Source organism: Acytostelium subglobosum (genome assembly GCF_000787575.1).
Source record: "Acytostelium subglobosum LB1 DNA, scaffold: scaffold25, whole genome shotgun sequence".
NCBI lineage: Eukaryota > Evosea > Eumycetozoa > Acytosteliales > Acytosteliaceae > Acytostelium > Acytostelium subglobosum.
In genome coordinates, this window is record NW_012236508.1 from 71,262 (window position 1) to 89,276 (window position 18,015).

Sequence of the window (18,015 nt, forward strand, 5' to 3'; positions counted from 1 at the left end):
ACATTAGTACAAATACATACAGGCAGTGGATCATTTGATAAACAAATAACATTGAAGCTGATACATCAACATCATCTACTTCATGACATCCAGATTTACACAACACAACAACAGATGAAGGTGACCTATCAACTCCTGACAACGTCATTCAACACCTCAACATAATATATCTTGTTACTCCTCTTATCAACGCGAATCGATCAAGATATCAATCATCGTCATTGAACAACATAACACCAATCATGAATGCATTTCGAATGAGTCTCGACACAACGATGATGCACCAACAATGTTCAACACATACGTTTGATACACCAACAGATTCAGTACATCTACAGGAATCGATCTATATATAATATGTGACTGTTGAACCTATTCTTACAAAGTACAGCTACATTCATTTCCCATTACACGCCAAGAGTCGCACTCCAACTGCCACCAACGTCTCGATAACACCTACAATTGACATACCAACAGACTTAACACATCAAGGTGAATCGATATATATTGTGTATCACTGCTGAACCTATTCTTTAGCAACACATTCAACAACAGCCAGGATACACTCACATTTTGGCATCAACTACGATCGTCGCACTCCACTGATCACCAACATCGTCCAACAAACACCTATGACACATCATCGGACTCTGCCCATCAAGATGAAGCGATACATACTATATTCATCGTCGTTGGAGTAATCTACATCAACTTTGGTCATCAACATCCAACTACACAGGTAACAACCAAAACCTTGGGCAGATCGTCGCACTTCTTCTTCTAACAATAACTAATAACAATCAAGATTATAGTATAGTAATAATCAACACATCAAGATGAAGCGATCAATATATTACTAATCACTGTTGAAGTGATTGATAGGAATTACAGTCTTGGACAGCCATGAAACAACGACCAATTACACCTCACTTGGATTGACACACACCAACATCATCCAAAAACTCCTATGATACGCCAACAGACTCGTCTCATCAAGATGAAGCGATATATACCACATTCATTGCCGTTCATCGTAATCTATATCAACTTGGATCATCAACTTCAACAGCTATAGTGCAACAACTTGATCGAACACCTGCTGACCAACATCGTCCAACATTCACTATTATACACCAACGTACTCAACTCACCAAGATGAAGCGATGCATAACACATTCATTGCCTTTAAAGCAATCTACTAGTGCTTTGATCAAGACATTCAGCAACTGCTGGCAACACCAAATCCACCAACAACAAAGTTCACCTATTATACATCAGCAGACTCGGCTCATCAAGATGAAGCGATGCATACTACATTCACTGTTGCTGTTGGAGTAATCTACATCAATCTGGATAATCCTTAATGGCCAACCATAAATAAATTCTCTCCCTTCGTATTGTCGCCCCCGCAAATACGGAAACCATTATCAACACAATCATACTTATAATACTGCATGCATATACATACAACTTACATATACTTCTAATTATCTTCTAATATACTTATCTATAAAGTTAACAGAGGTAACAACCAACAACATGCGAGAGAACAACACCCTCCCTCCTCCAAGACTCACTCTATCCCCGCCTCCACCAACAACATCTTGACTGTTGATGCGCCTTCTGGCGATCCGGCTGAAGTTGCATGACGAGATCCTACACTGCCTGGCAGCCACCTTGGTGTGAGACCTTCGAGTCAGCCATCAATTCTTGTTGGCACTCAACATCAAGGGTGTAGGCCCAGCCTGAAGCAATGGGATGAAAGTTTGGTCAGTAGATATGTGAGTCGATTACCATCGGGACCTACCAAACCTTTGATATGTGGCAACAGGGATGAAGGCAGAGAGGGTGACACTCGTGCTCCCTCAGGCCTCGATGCATTGTTGTCTGCGGTCAATGTTGCTTCTGAAGTTATCTGCTGCGATGACCATGATGATGGTGATGTTGTTGTTCAGTCAACTTGCTCACAGCTCAACCAGATCGTCCTACTTTCTGGCTCCCTGGAAGCAGCAGCAACAGCAACAACACAACAATAACACGATAATAGCAGTAGCAAGGGCAACCAGAGTGGCAACAGAGGTGTCAATAGCAGCGGCGGTAGTAACAGAAGAATGACATTATCAGGTGCCTTCAAAGCGGTTGCAATACTCACAGGACCCGGCACAACATGCCTGCTCACATCAAGGAGCATCATGACATGTGTGGCGTTTATTGCGGATGCGCCAGGGCAAATGAACTCAAGTATAACCTAGCCAAGAAAAGGGGATGGACCTGGATTGTCCGAGTATCAATGAGAATGGTAAGTAATACAAAGGCCAAAGATATTTATCAATTGCGTGTACTCACTCAATATGTTAATGATTATACGGACAGAATAAATATATGTCCAACCAACTCAAGTACAACTGAAACCCTTAGAGAATGATATCCATTCCAGTGAAGGCCCGTTGCTGTGTTAATTTAGTCACGGGATGTGGTTGGCTCTCTCCAAGATGGAGAAGCTTCCTCTTTCAATCACCGAGCCTGACCACCAGAATGATATCATGCTGATGAAGATCTCATCAGATATGTGCGTGATGACCAAGAGAGATTGCAGTAGAAAGTACCAAGAGTTGACCAATCTGACAGCCATCTCTGGTAAGACCGAGACAATGAGGAGGTTGCCAATGAAGATGACCTTGACAATGACCATTCTAATGATGAATCAGACATCTCTAGTGATGAGAGTAGTGGTGGCCATGACACTGGTGTGGAGCAGTCGTCTGACATTGTCCACTATCAGCATCAGATCAGGCAACACTCGAAGGTGTCCAGACAATCGAGGACCTTTTGGCCAGTCGATGCACTTTGAAGATTAAGCCAGTCGACACAGAATGGAAGGGCAAGAATGATGAGATAGTACCAATGGAAACCTTGAGACCTTGATGCATGATGATATTTACAAAAACATGGTACACTTGTATCATACTCAATACTCCTCAAACCTTATGTCCTTGTGTATACTAGGAAAAGATGATCTTGATACCTTGGAGCATTTGGCAAGGATGTACTTTTCAAGTGTTCTCAACAAGGATGTGACCGCAAAAGTGCCTCTACCAGTTACTCTCACTCGCTCCACAAGAGTATTGACCACACCAATTAAGGATGGGCATTCAATGCAGATCATTTCGCCACTCTCTGCCAACTTTGATTACTTCAAGACTTACCGTGCCTCACCTACCAATCATGTATCAATTGTTCTTGGACATCAAGGAAAAGGAACATTGCACAGTAAATTGAAGCAACTAGGTTTCATTGAATCATTACTGTGTTCACATTCAATGTGGAACTATGGAACAGAGTATATGGAAATGGATATTAAGTTGACTGCGCTTGGATTGGACAATGTTCCAAGAGTCCTGTGACAAGACCAAAATGCAGTGGGAGTCAATATCAAAGATGGAACCAATAGACTATACATTGTCATTATCCGAGTCACTATTATTCATTGATGATCCAAATTCCATACTCAAGTATCAGTACTTTAACAACTTGCCAAACACCAACGAAGTTATTGATTTTTTGAACACAATGACTATGGTAAACGTTCTTATATGTCTTTTCCCCAAGAGATTCGAATCACATCTTGACAAGAAAGATCCTATCACTGGCTTCAGATACAATATCAGTCCAGTGTCTCCATTGAGCATTCAGGAGTGGAGTTCATTTTCAAAGTTGGAATCTTTAATGGTTCTTCCAGAAGCGAATCCTTTTATGCCAAGAGATCTAAAGTTAAAACTGGTTCGGTATCTWAGATTAGATCAGTCCTTTCCTCAAGTGGCCTTTGATAAGAATGGAATACGGGTGGAACATGTTCCCAGCTATCAATACAACACTCTGTACGCAGTGGTCTTAATTGGAATCTTCCCCACAACCATATCTCCACGTGATATGATACTGTTCGATCATCTGGTAATGGGTATCTACGAGTTCCTGGTAGAATCTTTGATATACTTCGCTGCAATGACAGAGAGGAGCGTTCAACTCCATACATCAAACTTGGGATATCAGATCACCGTGTATGGTTGGAGCGATCAACTATTGGAGTTAACACAAAGTACATATCCTCAATTACAACTATGGTGCTTACTATAAGACAATTCAAACATGTTAGAACACAAGTCAAGGACAGAATCTTGAACACTCTCTTCTATGAACCATTTACCTTTGCCACTCTTCACTCCAAGACTATCATGCGCAACTGGAGACCACCTCTCATTGAAGACATGTCCATCTTTGATCAATTGACAATGGAGGATTTGACCAACTTCTCTTCACAACTATTTTCTATTGCAAGACTACAATGCCTCATTGTTGGAAATGTCGATTTGGAAGACGCTGTGGACTTTGGACAACGATTAGATCAGCAGCTGGATCGTACGTCATATGATCCTTCCAACATATTCTTACCGAGAGGCACAATAATCCCTATTAGTAGTAGTATTGTTGAGCGAAAACAATTCGACAATCCAAACCAGGAGAATTCATCATGTTATTTGTGGATTCAAGTTGGAGACTCACCTCGGAACATTGCCCTTACAATGGTGATTGACAAGATTATCAGCAATAAGTCCTTTCTTCATCTGACAGTGGAGAGGAATCTTGGATACATCAACTACGCAGGAATCGATAACTATGTTCAACAGTTTGGTCTTAGGTTCTTTCTTCAATCACATGACAACAATCCTTCAGAACTATTCTACAATTTAGAAGACCTCCTTACCAATCTATTCGTCCAAGATCTATCTGAGTTGCCAAATGATAGATTCACTTCTTGTCTTGAGGCTACTATCACGAAACTAGCTGAACAAAAGACCAATCTATATTCTTATGCTCAGGATCTTTGGTTCAACAAATCCTGCCACTCTGACTATGATATACGTAAGAGTTACCTTTTTGAAAATAGATTTAATAACTTAATAATTCTAACCTCAACCTTACCAGCTTCAAAACTGATAAAAGAATTAATAGGTACTTCTAAATCTGATTTGTTGGAGTTCTACCAATTGATCATTGGTAAATTGACAAGGAGATGGTTCATTCTTCATAACTTTGGAAATAACCATTCGCTGATAGAGTAGTTTCTCAGTCCACCATAGTATTTTATTAATAAAAATATATATATATATATATAAATATCTTGGACACCAACCAGACTCTCTCTCTCTCTCAATCCAAAAGTTACATTATTTAATCATGATGCTCATCTTCCAGAGATATGTGGTGCTGCAACTCGGAAAAGTCTGTGATGGGCTTGCCCTTCTTGATGATTTCCCTAGCCAAATCCATCTTGCCATAAGCTCTGAAACCGAGCACACCAACTACCTTGTCCTGTTCGTTGAGGTAGTAGATGATACCCTTGCCGTACTTATCAGCGTCCTCAGTCTTGGGCTTCTCCCAAACTGCGTAGGTCTTCAATTTGGCAGAGATATCTCCAACGGCCTCGAAACCAATGTGGTCTGTCAAGTCGGTCCAAAAGAATGGCTGGTAGGTGTAAGGCTCAGTGCCACCAGTCATATTCTTTCCAGCCAGTTCTCCAGTTGCCTTGGCGTGATCCTGATGCTCTACACGTCTTCTGCGTCCAAGGTTGTAGTCATAGTAGCTTGCAACATCTCCTGCCTATTATTGTTAGGTATTGTTTGGTTGGGTGTAAGTGGTGGCTGTTGAAACCGGTGCAGAACGTTCATAATACTTACGACATAGATGTTTGATCTAGCTTGCAACTCGGCATTGACAACGTATCCACCATTGATAGGATCAACCTCCAGAGTGGTACTCTTGGCAACCTCAGTGTTTGGTACAATACCAACGGCAACGACCACATGATCAGTGCTGATCGACTGACCATTGTCCAAATGAACGTTGAGTCTGTTATCAACGTCGTTCTTGGTGATGTCCTTGACCAGTCTGTTATGTTGAACGTCAACACCGCTTGTTTTGACTCTGTCTGTTGCATAGTTGCTCAGATAGTCGGGCAGAACGAGACCCAACACTCCATCTTCGGGGAAGACCTGAGTGATGGCGACCTTTTTATCCCTCTGATTATCGTTGATTGAGCATGTGATTTCGCTACCGAGGAATCCACCGCCAATAATGGTGATGTGCTTGACTTGATCGCTCCTGACAGTGTCGTAGAGGTTCCTAAAGTCCTCAACCGTCCTGAACGTGGTAATCCTGGGGTCATCAGAAGCTGTGTAGTTGAACTTCCTTGGCTCGCCACCAGTTGCAATGAGACACTTGTCAAAGGCAATCAGTGTACCATCGTTCAAAAGAACAACCTTTCCATCAACATGAAGGTCCTAAAGAAAAAAATATGGTGATAGAGAAAAGTCATTGGGTTTAGAAAGGGACTAGTTGTCATCTGTCAGATTGTATACATACGACCACCTTCTTGTTCCTGATGAACTGAAGAACATCATTACCATAGACAGACTCTGGCTCGTAATGAAGGTTCTCTTTTGCACCGCTCCAGTCCGAGTACTCAAGATTCTGCTTGACATTTGGATCAGTCGATTGCCAGAGGTTCTTAGAGAGAGGAGGATGTCTGTAGGGCACCTCGTACTCCTTTGAGATGACAAGGATTGTGGCCAGCTTGTCATTCTCGAGGATCTTGTCGATGGCATAGTAGGCTGCAGTGCCTCCACCGATAATCACATACTTAAACTTCTCAATGTCGTGGTCGTCCTCGGGTCTTGCGATAGGTGCCTTCTTCTCAACGTTAGTCACTTCGTCGTCCAACGACAAGATAGTAGAGGTCAGAGCAAATGAAGCCACTGCCATTCCTCCAAACAGCCAGTTACGACTACTACTATGTTGTGTGTTGTTGTTGTTATTGTTTTTGTTGTTATTGTTGCTATGTTGTTGTCTTGATGATATTGTGGATGAGTTGAAGAGGGTGGTGTTGCAGCTGCTAAACGACCTGTTGTTGATCATCGATTGATTAAACAACTTTGAGCATTGTTTGCCTGCATTATTTCTAACTAGTTTGTTAAACATCTTTGTTTGTATGATGGTTTGAATTATGAATGCATAACAGTATGTTGTTCACATCATTTTAGCCTCCAATCACAGCGACCTCACTGTAGAATCAAAGAACACAAAATAAATAAATAAAATTAAACACGTAATGATTTATAGTTTATGGTTTCCTAACATAACCTCGAACAGATATATAATTTGCACTATGATAGAACTTTCCTTGCTTGTCCAAATCGATCATTGTACTCAACCAATCGTCATACTCTTCCTGAGTGATAGAACGTTGCTCAATCGCACGCTTGGCTCTTTCATTGAGCATCAACATGCGATTGGCAAACTCAAATGATGTAGCCTGAAGGACAATGCCACGTACCTTTACCCTCTCTAGTCTTGGATTCATCATTGAGAACAGTTCAGAACCCATACCAGGATTGGCATTAAATCTAGCACTGAATATTCTATCACGTACACTTCTGAGCCTTTCAGGTACGTACAATCGTGAAGAGTCCCAGTCTGTATCAGTTACGGACACCAATCCTCCATTCTTTGTCACCCTTATCATTTCATCGAGCATCTTGGCAGGGTCAGGTACGTGTTGCATTACTCTTTCTGTTCGTGATCTGAGAGAGAGATATGTATTGTTAGCAATGGGAAGTGTTACAGCAAATACTACTACTACTAGTAGTTGAATCAACTACATACACATCAAAGTAACTTGCAGGGAATGGTATGTCATCGGCAGAAGCCACCATCAACTTGATATTTGAGTAGGACTCATCAGATTCATACTGTCGTTTGGCATGGTTGATCATTGAAGTACTGTTATCAATTCCAACCACTTCACCTTTGCAACCAACACGATAGTGATATCCCTTGAGGTCCTTTCCATATCCACAGCCAACATCCAATACTTTGTCACCATTGCATAGACCGAGATCAGAGTTTACCTTCCTAGTGATATTATTGGTCTTTAATAAATCGATGATGGTTAATGAAAGTTATATATATATATATAACTTGAGTATTATTAATCAAAAAAAGATACCTACATAAGGCTCCTCATAGATATATTGAAGGTAGTTGATCAATGACTCTGGGTTGTTCAGGTCTACATTTGAGAAGTCCTTACGATTCTCTTTTGTTGGTTGTTGTTGTTGGAATTGATTGGTCATATTAAATATGTACTTGTATACAAATTATCAGTTGAATGAAATGTTAATAAATACAGTACTTATTATATATTCAGTGTGTCATTCCTTTAAAGGTTAAGACACACTACCTATCAAAGTTGTTTGAGGGTTTCCAGATTGAATCCAGGTTTGGGTGTCTTTTGCCTCTTCAGAAGTGTTCAACCAAATCTTGATCTAGTGATCAAAGGTTTAAAAGTTACTACAACTACAACTACTACTTTGGTTGTGCTTGGCGTTTAACAGTTATCTAGGAATTCCATATATAAAGAAGGGTTGACCATATATGAGTGATGATTATTATTATTAATGGGGGTTCCGCCATGATCTCGATCATGGCTTGTGAACATATTGTACAAGTTTATTTATAACATTTAGTTGTATTATATGACAACGGTGATCCTTTATCGCATAGGGTGTTGGTTTGTGTTGGGTACAAGGATTGAATACAGGTGCACTACTTATTTATACATTCGAGGAACCATTAGTTCCATCTCCAGTTTGTCCAATCTCCACATTGAAGCTCTGTGACACTGGTGTACTGGAGACATTACTCTCGAGGTCGCCACCAGGGGTGATTGGCTCTGGCTCCTCTTTTGACTCGCCAGAGGCAAACTCCAATTTGTTCATCTTCTCGGACCACTCGGACGACGATCCCTTGGTGCCTGATGATGTGCTTGTCAGTCTCTTGTTGTTTGATGGAATGAAGAACACCAATGTTGCACCAGTAAAAAGTACAAATGAACTTCTCGTGATGAACAACCAACCAACAAATTGCTCGTTGGTCGTTGGCAGGATGTAGCTGGCACCAAACATGACACCAGTCATGATGAGGGCAGTGACCACTACGGCTGAGCTCAGTTTGACGAGCTTGACAATCTTTCGGTAGGTCTTTTCGGCATTCTTTCCGTGAGCAGAGATGTTGGACACACTCCTATACTCGAGCCAGATGAAGAAACCAAGGGCAAAGTAACCGACACTGACTCCGAATCCGTAGCTGGCAATCCAGATGTTGGACACTTGGTATGGCCACCAGATGGAGAAGGCAATGATCCAGCCAACAAAGTGCATGACGAAAAGGAAGACGATGGCCCAACGGATACATTTGAAGGTGATCTGAACGGACTTGTTGAAGTTGACCGACGTGATAATGTCGCACCAAGAGATGAGAATCCAGAGGTAGGAGGCAAAGTAGAAGCCAACGCCAAACAATAGGATGATGTTGGTACTATATATCTCGGTGACCTTGGCCAGCACCAGAACCATGCGCAGTGACTGGCACAGGTTGGCAATCATCATCATAACATTACTAATGTAGACGGCAGTGCGCCATTGTTTGCGTTGGATCCACATTCGTCTTATGCATTCTGCCGTGGCAACAGAGAAGGCCAGGAAGAAGAATATACCATATGTCAAACAACCACCCTTTGGGCAGGTTGGTGTACCGACACCAAATGGAAACACTGGGTCACAATAACAAGGAACGAATCCATCCATTGTATGTATAAATATGTCTGAATATATGTATGAATGAATGAATGTAATGTATGTAGGTATATTAAAGAATAAGTGTAGTGTAGTAAACAAGTGGATAGTGTGACTGTTGGTTTTAGTGATTGAATGAGTTAGTTGATCGTGATTGATTGATGATGAAAGAGTATTATAAGTTGTTGATTGATTAACTGTTCACTGAAGATTGATTCATAGCAAAAGAGAGAGAGAGAGACAGACTGTCTTGTTTTATAGGTTGCTATGTGGTGATGATTCTTGCTTCGTTGGATGGACAGCCTTGAGATGTGGAAGTGAAGAAGAGACGAACGGTTGAGGGTTGTACCACAAAAGACAACAGACTGAATGAATGACTGATTGACATCCACAACAGACTGAATGTGCCTGTTAGACAGATAGACAAAGAAAGACTGATAGACAGAGAATAGGATGTAAATATAGTAGCACATGTAGATCAAGGGTGATACCAACGTCCGAACACCAAGCTGGAGGCCTAAGGCAGTCTGGTCTCGATGAGACACCACATTGAAGAGACTGTGTGTGTGTGAGAGAGAGAGAAGGTGTGATCATGTGATTGTTGTTCTGCTCCTTGCTTGAATCATCATGTGTAGGCAGAGCTGGGGATACAAGAACAAATACATCTCTCTACTTGTGTGTGTTTAAGTATGTGTGTATGTGTGTGTGTGTGTGCGTGTGTGTGTGTATGTGTGATGATGGTGGGGATTGACATCACGTGGCAATAGACCAGGTATGAGAGTGGTCGAGGACCATGGGGCTGAACATGGTGGGGGTGATTTGGCGGTGTGACACAAATTGTGATTGGAAGGTGATCGACTCAGAGAGATTGATTAGGGTGTGAGGAGAAGTCCTCCCATAATCCAATAGACTTGGTGGTGTTTTTTGCACTTGTTGACAACAGTCACAATTGTTCTGGTTCAAAGAGATAGACATCTCACGTCTTGAAGTTTAAAATGATTGTTCGATGCCAACCGGCACTCCGAGCCCTCTTGAATACCTACATAGAGCTCCGACCTCAATGGAGAGGGTGGTGAGCACCAATGTACATGGCAGAGCAATAGTCTCCATTGGCAACAGGCACAACTAGGCATTCACAACTTCAAAGTACAGACCAGCCCTTACAGGGCAATGACATCGATGTCACCTGCACAGACACATATGATGGAGGTACCGATCGATGGCCTTTGAGATCGCTCCACCTGTCACAAGGACAAACAATAACAATGTCTCTTCCAACCATTCTGTCTGTTATGGGCTACCTACCGATCATCAAATCGCAAAGGTTTGAAGATTGGAGCACTTGAAGCGAAACAGTATTGGAAGTTCTTGTTGAAAAGATGTCTACAGGCTTGAGACAAACTCTTTTATTAACATTAGCACACCATAGTCTCTTGGATCATTATATACTGGCACCTTTGAAGCCACTGACCACAGGCTCTCGTAGTCCTCTTTGGCCTTGGCACCCACAATGAAGGAGAAGGTTAGCGACTGAATACCTCTCAGCAAGGGTACGTAACGGTTGATTGGGTCCAGCTCAGAGAGACCAATGAATAGGAATTCTACACCCTCTTGATATTGCTTGTTGTGCACGTATCGCAAAAGATAGTTGAAAAGGAAGTCCTTGTCATCTCCATAGGTGTAGCATGAGAATATCTGGCGATGAGACTGAACCCTATGCATTGTGGCTGGCATTTGAGAGGATAGAGTGAAGATGAGATCCTGATTCCAAACACTAATTGATGCCTCTGATACATGTCCATCCCTCTCCAACCTTGCCATGTATGTTTTGTAGCAATACTTCTTGTTGTACTCTAATATCTCATTAAAGTTGTTTGGGACAAAGTTCCAGTCCTTGAAGTAGTCATCCCAGCGCTTTTTGGTCAAGGCCTTGTCCTCTTCCTCCCATATCTTCAATTGGACGTTGTTTGGAACTGCCTCAAGTGGCACAGGAAAGTCAACGGCCCATGCATGTTGATGTTGGTCACAGTAGTGTCTGACACCGATCTGATCCATTTTCCTATTGACAACATTGGCTGCGGTCTTGAGTGAGCTGCCATAGCATAATGATCCATCTTTCTCTAGGAAGCCACGAATCATCTTTTCAAAGATGGTCATTGCCATACCGCCATTTCTAAACTTCTCCAACATATTAATATCGAATCCGTAATGAGAGTGACGTAATTGTCCATTGATTCTGTCCTCTCGCACTGTGGAGCTGAATGCGCCAATTGTATTGTCACTCCTGTCCTCGACTATTGTTATTTTGTTGTTGGGTGCCAATGATGGTCTGATCATATAGTCCAATGGATGGCTCAAACTGATCAATTGACCAGCGGTTGTTGGGGGTACTCTTGGAATTGACTTCATTAATGTTCCATCAGCCAAAGCATCGTACTCCCTAAATACCAAATCAAATGACTTTGGAGGAGCTACCGATCTTGGTTGGGATTGCTTAGAAGTGTCCGATGTTGTTTGTGTTGTTGTCTTTGTTGTATTTGACATGAGAACGTAACTATACTTTATAACTTTTCTATTACTATGTAGATAAAGATTGGACTAACTGAAGCTACTACTTTACAAACATCAACAATGTCATCTTGGTGATGTGACTGAATGGACACAGTACCCAATTTGATCAGATAGTGGTAAGCCCCCATTTGTAAATCACATTTGTGACAACAACACCAATCTCCTATACGTGATATGATACCCACCCCTCCACCCTTCCTTATGTCTTGTGTCATCAAGTCAACTTTATATACCTTGGTGTTGCGCCTATTTGGAGCAACAGGACTCCTTCGTCTCTGTTGACTCTGGAACAATTGGAATCCTTTCTGATCGATTGGAGGTCGATGCCGAGTTTGATGCTCCAGGAGTGGATGTAGTGTTCTTGGACAGCATCCCTAAATAACAAACGTTGGTTAGTGTACGTTGTCCAAAGTTCACATGCTGGTCGTCGTCTTTGACTCGTTCGTTGTAGTTGTTGTTGTTGTGTCTTACTCTTTGACAAGTCCAAAAAGAGTTCCTCGACTCCTTTGTTGAGCTTGGCTGATGTGCTATAATGCTTGGCGCCGACGGATGCGGCGTATGCCTCTGCCTCCTCCAATGATATGACTCTGGTCTTCTCCAGATCGCACTTGTTACCAATTATACATAATACTATATCGTTGCCTAGCATTGCCTTCAGCTCCTTAATCCAATTCTTTGCCTTTATAAATGAGTCGTTGTCTGTAATATCATAAACTACCAATGCACCTATTATTATGGTTATGATTATAGTTATTAGCATTGTTTGTTTGTACACAGATGATAAGAGACTGGAGCGATTATCATGATGAGCTTCATGATAACAACGTCTCCAATAACAACATCAACAACAACAACAACAACAACAACAAGCCTTACCTTGAGAACCTCTGTAATATATTGGGCCAAGAGCATGGAATCGCTCTTGACCAGCAGTGTCCCATATAGTTAAACACACTCTCTTGCCAGCCATGTTGATGTTCTTTTGAAAGAATCCAGCGTGTTGTGTCATGAGATGTTTGTCATTGAACGTATTCTGGATGTATCTAAGCACTATAGAGGTCTTTCCAACACAACCTATATTAAATATATTTATAAATGATATCGTGTCAGCACCTTGGTACACATCTTTAAACTTAACAAGTTCATACTTACCCTCACCAAGGAGCACGACCTTAAAGTTCTTTTCAGCCTCCATGTCTGTTGTTATATCTGCTTTCTCTGTCTATGTCTCTGTCTATGTCTGCCTCTGTCCTGTATCAATCCGATTCGTTGTCTAATATAAAGGTATACCTAAATATATATTGATAGTACATGTTAGATATTGGTTATAATAGGTGCACCCGACATAGTGAGCAACAACACTTACACTGCAACACACTCACGATGTTATGATGATAATGATAATGATGTCACAACAGATTAAATTATTCTCTTTTCTCTTTTCTCTATCTCTAATACATATATTATGTATGTACCTTTTTATTATTTGTTTGGCAGCTTGAGTGTGAGGTGTATTGTTTGTTTTGATAACAACAATTAATTTTTATTATTATTATTATTATCTGATTTTTTGACTCCACCTGGTTAGGTAAATGAATGTGGAAAGTTCAATCAACCTTCCAAAGTTCCACATTTTGTTCATAACTAGTTATTGGAGAGAATGTTAGAGATAGAGAGAATGATAAAGAATGTGTAGAGACTGAGATTGAAAGAGAGAGAGAGAGAGAGAGAGAGAGAGAGTGAGGAGAAAAAGAGAAAGGTTGTAAATACTAATATCTATGATCTATCGACTCTAACTTGGAAGAGGGAAAGAGTTCAGCAATGTCACACTTTGTTGATGAGTTCTCCACAAAGATAAACCATCATTAATGATGTGTGGTAGTATCGTTTGTCAGTTATCGCTTTTGGAGTCATCAATGGTCATGGCGTGATTGATTTGCTCCCCCACCACAAGTCTATCTGAATTTTTGTTCAGTTCATGGTTTGTGATCAACAGGTTCAAAGCAATAATTTTTAAACAACTCCCTCTGTGAACCTATCATTCATTCAACAACAATCATCATCATCATCAGTATGTATAAATAACCATTCATCATCTATCACCACCTCTATCTCTCTCTCTCTCTCTCTCCCTCTTCAACTTCTTTGCAGTCTCTCCACCGTCGATTTATAAATATCCATTGTCAATCAATCTATCAATCAGTTAATCAATCAACCAAACAGCACAATTTATTTACCTTATACTAACCGTAGTATAAATATATATACATATATAGTTGTCGACCGAACATAGATAACAATCAAATACAATATGACCACCCAAACCGAGAAGACATTCAACTTGGAGGAGATCAAGAAGCACAACTCCCTCAAGGATCTTTGGATCATTTACAACAATGACGTATATGACATCACCAAGTTCGTTGAGGACCACCCAGGTGGTGAGGAGGTGTTGAAAGCCAACGCAGGTTCGTACTCTAGAGTCATCACAGCTTTTATAAGTTACCATTGACTCACTCTAACTCTTGGTCCCTTTTAGGTATCGATGGAACTCAAGAGTTTGACGATGTAGGACACAGTGACTCTGCCAAGAGCAAGATGAAGCAATATAGAATCGGTCGTGTTGCCGGTGCCCCAGCAAGAGAGGTAGAGAAGCCAAAGACCAAGAAGCCAATGGCCACTGCTCCAGTCGCCACAGTGAAGCCAGCCGAGGGTGGACTTGGCCTGTTGAAGATCCCTCTGATCTTTGTAGTGTTGGCAATCGTTGCTTACCTCTTCCTTGGTAATGCCGAGAACTAATAAACTTACATTCTCAACAACAAACTTAGTTTGTCCATCAACCCATTCCAATCATAGTCTACTATACTGAGTCATTGGTAAACACAGGGATAACACCTCTGTTGGATGTTGTATACCGCACCTCACTTAAGACAAGTCATTGTTCTGTGTCTCTTTGCGCCATAGAGACCCATGATTAGGATGCATAGTAGTGTTTTGTGTCAACTAGAGAGAATCGAAGAATAAGCACTGTTCTATTTTTGGTTTTAATTAATCATATTTTTCAGTCTTTTTTTCTGATTAAGTCTGATTGAATCATTAGAATTCTAATGATTTTGTTCAGAGTCACAATTGTGTATCATTAATTATTACTTCCTTAACAAGTAAACTAGAGGAAGTTTTATTCCTAATCCTATTTGACAATAAGTTTGTAATTGATCCTTTTTATGTTCGCCCACAAACAAAATCAAAAAAAAAACTTACCCAAAATCTCTCAACAAAAGTCCACCAAAGAAGACTTTAAAAGTTGATCACACAACACACAACCATTCTTGTTTCTCTAGAGATAATTTTTTATCTTCCACCATCAGACTACAATCTCAACAAAGAGTTGACAACTTACCAACAGACTCTTCTCTTTATGGTATGCTTATAAGCTTAATTAATTAACCACTTCATTCAGAGGACACACTCACATATTTGATAATGGACACATACACAAGCCACACACACACACACACACACACACACACACACACACACAAACATACAACATATTATACCAACACTTCATCTGGATCAGGATCAACCCACACAGGACCATCTGTGTTTCCTTTGACCAATCAGCATTCTTATTGGTCCCACCATCCTCCATCCTCATTCTCAGCTCTCGAGAGCCAAGCTCTCCCATTTTTTTGGTCACAACTCATCGCTGTGATAATGATACGATGTTTTGTTGATGTTTTAGTATCACCAATCCAGCTCTCATCAGACCCAATTCATTCTCCACCTACTCAGAGCGTGACGGTCCAAGATGGATTATTAATTAATTAATTCTCTTTTTATCCCTTTAGGAGTATAGCAGCAAGACAGCAGAAGAGTTTCATTCATAGATATATACAACATTACCTTTTTTTTTTTGTTATTTTCGGCAGTTCTGTCAACTCAACCATTGACATTGTTGGAACGTTCACAGAGAGTTGTCTTTGAATCATTCAGTCATGTTTAACATCAACCCTTATAAAGTATGTAGACTTTATCAAACACAAGGTGGTAGTCGATACTAATCACAACCTTTTTGAGAGTAGAAGAAATCATCATCGTCACTGTCTCCATTCTCATTAGGCTCTAAAAAGAAAAAGGATGGAAAGTCGTCGACCGCCTCTCTGACCTCATCGACATCGTCACTCAAGGCAGGAATGGAGAACAGCATGTCCCTCACTTCAGTGTCAGAGATTACAAACTCCCTGTCCAATACACACACGCACACCGACAACGCCTCCACCAATGATGAGGTCAGCGAGACTGGCGATGACTATGACCCCTTCCTTTCGATCCTTGAGGAGCCGATCGAACAGGGCGGCATTGAGAAGGAAACCACTGAGGAGCTACAAGAGATGTTATCCGTATTGAAGGGCGTACAGAATGAATGCAACGTGCTACTGCTGGGCCGCACAGGCGTCGGCAAATCATCAACACTCAACACAGTTTTTGGCATTGACATACCGGTGCACTCATCGGAATCGTGTACACAGGACCCATTCACCTACAGTCGCAATGTAAATGGCTTCAAGCTCAACATCATTGACACGCCAGGCTTCCTGGACTCTCATGGCGAAAGTGTCGATGCAGACAACATGGTAAAGATCCAAAAGTACCTGTCTGGCAAGACCATTCACTGTGTTCTCTTTGTGGAGAAGTTCACAGAGACACGCTTTGACGGTGCTCACCAGCTGGTCATCAATCAGTTCACAGAGAAGTTGGGTCCACAGTTGTGGCGAAACGCCGCCGTTGTACTGACCTACGCCAACTCAGTGCTACCCGACTCGTGCTACGATGGCTATGACGAGAGTGATGAGGTTGGACCATGGCGCAAGCACTATGACACGAGAAGCATGCAATTCAAACGCTTCTTTGGAGACATCTTTGCCAAGATGCCCCAGGATGACAACCCGCCTAGAAATATACCAGTGTTTGCCATGGAGAACTCACGTCGCTGTCTTCGAAACGAGTTGGGTCAGCGAATACTTATTGATGGCACGCCATGTCTACATGTGTTAATCACCGGTCTGCTCAAGATGGTCGATCCCAAGACAGCCTTTTTGTTCATGGGACATCTGCGTGCAAAGGACAAGCCGGGCAGGACCCACAAGGGCGATCAGCAGGACCGAGAGGCATCCATCTTGGACAACCTGGGCGAGATACTCAAGTTGTTTATCGTGCCACCTTTCGATCAGCTTGGCAAAGGACAGATAGCGCAGATCCTAGAAGGGTGGGGCAAAAAGTTGGACAAATATGGCAATCTTCCAAACCTACTCAAAATATGACCGAATCGTTTCAAGCAAGCACAAGGTCATCATCATCCACTCACTCGTTCACTCATTATATATCTATTTATATTTATTACATGTATACATATATATTTATATATGTCATAATCATCATCCTCGCCATTATCGAATTATATATATATAGATCATCATCATCATCATCATTCTTAGAGAACACATCTGCTGTCAACACAACATCAGCAACAACAACTAACTACTCCTGGTATCTATCATGGGGCTTCAATGGAACATCAAGGTTAAATGTACATCAGTAACACTACAGCGAATAAAACAGTCTTGCTTTCATGGATTATCAATACTTAACGTTAATAATAATGTTGATTACGTTGAATTCATTGCAACTCGACCAATCAAAGTGTGCGAGTCGACCAAAATCATTTTTATTCATTCAGTCAATAACAACTATT

General features: G+C 41.3%; 7 protein-coding genes across 7 annotated transcripts; 2 read left to right on the top strand and 5 right to left on the bottom strand.

The window, feature by feature from the left end:
* Nucleotides 1-5,229: 5,229 nt before the first annotated feature.
* SAMD00019534_100000 (hypothetical protein) lies at nt 5,230-6,972 on the bottom strand (the record flags this gene model as incomplete). The annotated part of the gene is made up of 3 exons (XM_012894639.1): nt 5,230-5,658; nt 5,736-6,338; nt 6,421-6,972. 3 exons carry the CDS (start codon nt 6,970-6,972, stop codon nt 5,230-5,232), a joined length of 1,584 nt encoding a protein of 527 aa, XP_012750093.1.
* Nucleotides 6,973-7,195: 223 nt separating this feature from the next.
* Nucleotides 7,196-8,189, bottom strand: SAMD00019534_100010 (hypothetical protein; the record flags this gene model as incomplete). The annotated part of the gene is made up of 3 exons (XM_012894640.1): nt 7,196-7,637; nt 7,720-7,985; nt 8,067-8,189. Coding segments are annotated over 3 exons (831 nt in total), but the record flags the coding sequence as incomplete, so codon positions are not given.
* A 480-nt stretch (nt 8,190-8,669) lies between these two features.
* Nucleotides 8,670-9,701, bottom strand: SAMD00019534_100020 (hypothetical protein; the record flags this gene model as incomplete). Its single annotated transcript, XM_012894641.1, has 1 exon — nt 8,670-9,701. One exon carries the CDS (start codon nt 9,699-9,701, stop codon nt 8,670-8,672), a length of 1,032 nt encoding a protein of 343 aa, XP_012750095.1.
* A 1,371-nt stretch (nt 9,702-11,072) lies between these two features.
* Nucleotides 11,073-12,026, bottom strand: SAMD00019534_100030 (hypothetical protein; the record flags this gene model as incomplete). Its single annotated transcript, XM_012894642.1, has 1 exon — nt 11,073-12,026. One exon carries the CDS (start codon nt 12,024-12,026, stop codon nt 11,073-11,075), a length of 954 nt encoding a protein of 317 aa, XP_012750096.1.
* Nucleotides 12,027-12,506: 480 nt separating this feature from the next.
* On the bottom strand, nt 12,507-13,455 carry SAMD00019534_100040 (hypothetical protein; the record flags this gene model as incomplete). Its single annotated transcript, XM_012894643.1, has 4 exons — nt 12,507-12,634; nt 12,732-12,986; nt 13,137-13,334; nt 13,413-13,455. 4 exons carry the CDS (start codon nt 13,453-13,455, stop codon nt 12,507-12,509), a joined length of 624 nt encoding a protein of 207 aa, XP_012750097.1.
* A 1,116-nt stretch (nt 13,456-14,571) lies between these two features.
* On the top strand, nt 14,572-15,059 carry SAMD00019534_100050 (hypothetical protein; the record flags this gene model as incomplete). The annotated part of the gene is made up of 2 exons (XM_012894644.1): nt 14,572-14,728; nt 14,800-15,059. The coding sequence occupies 2 exons, from the start codon at nt 14,572-14,574 to the stop codon at nt 15,057-15,059; spliced, it is 417 nt and encodes a 138-aa protein (XP_012750098.1).
* Nucleotides 15,060-16,345: 1,286 nt separating this feature from the next.
* Nucleotides 16,346-17,584, top strand: SAMD00019534_100060 (hypothetical protein; the record flags this gene model as incomplete). Its single annotated transcript, XM_012894645.1, has 1 exon — nt 16,346-17,584. A coding segment is annotated over one exon (1,239 nt), but the record flags the coding sequence as incomplete, so codon positions are not given.
* Nucleotides 17,585-18,015: the final 431 nt, after the last annotated feature.